General features: G+C 69.2%; 1 protein-coding gene across 1 annotated transcript; it reads right to left on the reverse strand.

Moving 5' to 3' along the window:
• Positions 1 to 221: 221 nt before the first annotated feature.
• NHLH2 (nescient helix-loop-helix 2) lies at positions 222 to 636 on the reverse strand. The gene has a single exon (XM_021690236.1). The coding sequence runs from the start codon at positions 627 to 629 to the stop codon at positions 222 to 224; it is 408 nt and encodes a 135-aa protein (XP_021545911.1). The 5' UTR covers positions 630 to 636.
• Between the last annotated feature and the right edge of the window lie 1,468 nt (positions 637 to 2,104).

The following is a 2,104-nucleotide window of genomic DNA, read 5'->3' on the forward strand; positions in this document are numbered from 1 at the left end:
CAGGCTCGCCAGACAACCCCACCTTCCCGAGTTGGAAACCCCTCGTCTCCTTGCTAACCGGAGAGAACGCAAACGCGTGACGAGCTTCCTCCCGCGTCCAGGCCTCTCCCGGTGGCCGTCCCGCTGGGCCACCGCCTCGTCCGCCAGCCCCACAGCGGCCGCCCGGGTCGGTGGCGCTGCCCCGGCTTCCGGACCGGCGGCCTCCCGCCGCGCCCCAGGCCCTACACGTCCAGGACGTGGTTGAGATAGGAGATGTAGCAGATGGCCAGACGCAGGATCTCGATCTTGGAGAGCTTCTTGTCCGGGGGCAGCGTGGGCAGCAGTTTGCGGAGCTCGGCGAAGGCCAGGTTGAAGGCCTCCACGCGGATGCGCTCGCGGGTGGCGTGAGCCGAGCGGTACTTGGCCGTGGCGCGCCGGCGGCGGCGCTTCTCCTCGCGGCTCAGCTGCTGCGGGTGCGGGTAGAGCGCGGCCCGGCTGCCGCCCTTGCCGTCGCCCTCGGCCTCCTCCACCGGCTCCAGGTCCGACACGCTGCCCAGCACCTTGGCGTCCGCGCCGCCCAACGACTCCGGGTCCGAGTGCGCCGAACTGGGGTGGTCCGAGTCGGCGGCTTGGTCCGGACTCAGCATCATTTTGGAGGCTGAGGGGGAGCCAGAAAATCAATCAATTAAAGGAAGCAGGGTTTTCTTTGGATCCGAGGGAGAGCAAGCGAGAGCCTACCAAGTCGGCCCTCGGCGCGTCCCGGGTCCCCTCCCCACCCTAGGCGGGCGCGCTCGGCGGAGCTGGCCCCGCGGGGAAGGGAGAGCGCCGAGAGGGGCAGGCCCGAGGGCCCGAGCCCCGCGCCTCCCCACGGGGCCGGGGCCAGCGAGGTCCCGGCTGGGCCCCGGCCGCATCCCGGACCGGACTCCTCGGCCTGCGAGAGGCCGAGAGCGGCCTGCGGGCCAGGCCCCCCGGGGAGAGGGCAGGCCCAGGAGGCTGCGACCGCGTTCTGTGCCTGCTCCGGCCAAATACCGACTCTGCAAGGCAGTCTGCCTCACTTCCCGTTCCCTGACAAACGAATGATTCCGAACGGCGAGCACTTCTGGGGTTTACGCGGGCCGGGCAGACGCCGAGGGCGCTCCTGCCCCGAGGGCCTTAGACCCAGCAGCCGGAGGCAGCGGCGCCTGTGGCCCTCACGCTAGTCTGGGGCGTGCGGGGCGGCCGTGGCTGCGGAGGGCGCCCCGCGCTGGAGATGAGCCCGGGTCCTGAGCGCGGACGGCGGACAGGCGGCCCGGAGCGGGAGGCTTCTCCGAAAAAACAATGACTGAAAACGCGAAGGCTCCTTTCTACAGAAAATTGACCCTTATGCCCTCGCGGCTCCCCAAAGCACCATCTGTCACGCAGACAGCCACACACATCGGGGACTTAGGGACGCGGCGACGCGGGGATGAGACAATGCGCCCGGCAGTCGGCTGACCACCTCATGGGAAAATGCTGGCGGCCCGGTCGCGGCGGGAGGAGAGGCTGGGAGAGAAGGGAAGACCGGGGACGGGAGGAGACTGCCCGAGCGTCCTCTCCGCCCGCAAAGTCCCGTGCTGAGGGGCCCGGAGCCGAGAGCCCGCAGCGGTCCCGGGGCGGCCTGGCTAAGGCCGAGCCGGTCTGTGCTCAGGTCTCCTGTAACGACGCCCTCCTGAAGACCGCCTCGCCGGGCTCCTCTCCGGGCCTGTAGCTCCGACCCCGACCAAGCGCCTGCGGCGGGGCGGGGGGGCGCCCACAACCGCGGGGCTTGGGGGTATTCGGCCTCCAAGAAAAGGGCCAGCAGTAGGGCCCCGCACCTGCGGGTGCAGCGCGCACCGACCGCAGGCGCGGGGGGAGCACCAGGCCGCGGGCCGCGTGAGTGCAGCCCGAGAGACGCTCGCCGCGGGAGAAATCCGCGGCGGCGACGTGTAGGAGGGCTTGCTTCTAGAGAAACAAAAGCCAGGGATGTGTGATCCGCTCCTAGCACTGCACTTGCCTAGGAGCGAATTTGTCTCCAAGCTGGCTTTCATGGCGCTGCAAGGAAAGCAGGTCGTCTAAAGCAAAATAAAAACAAATGCTCCAAGTGAACTACATGTGACTCCTTACGGGC

This window comes from Neomonachus schauinslandi, chromosome 4, assembly GCF_002201575.2.
Source record: "Neomonachus schauinslandi chromosome 4, ASM220157v2, whole genome shotgun sequence".
Classification (NCBI taxonomy): Eukaryota; Metazoa; Chordata; class Mammalia; order Carnivora; family Phocidae; genus Neomonachus; species Neomonachus schauinslandi.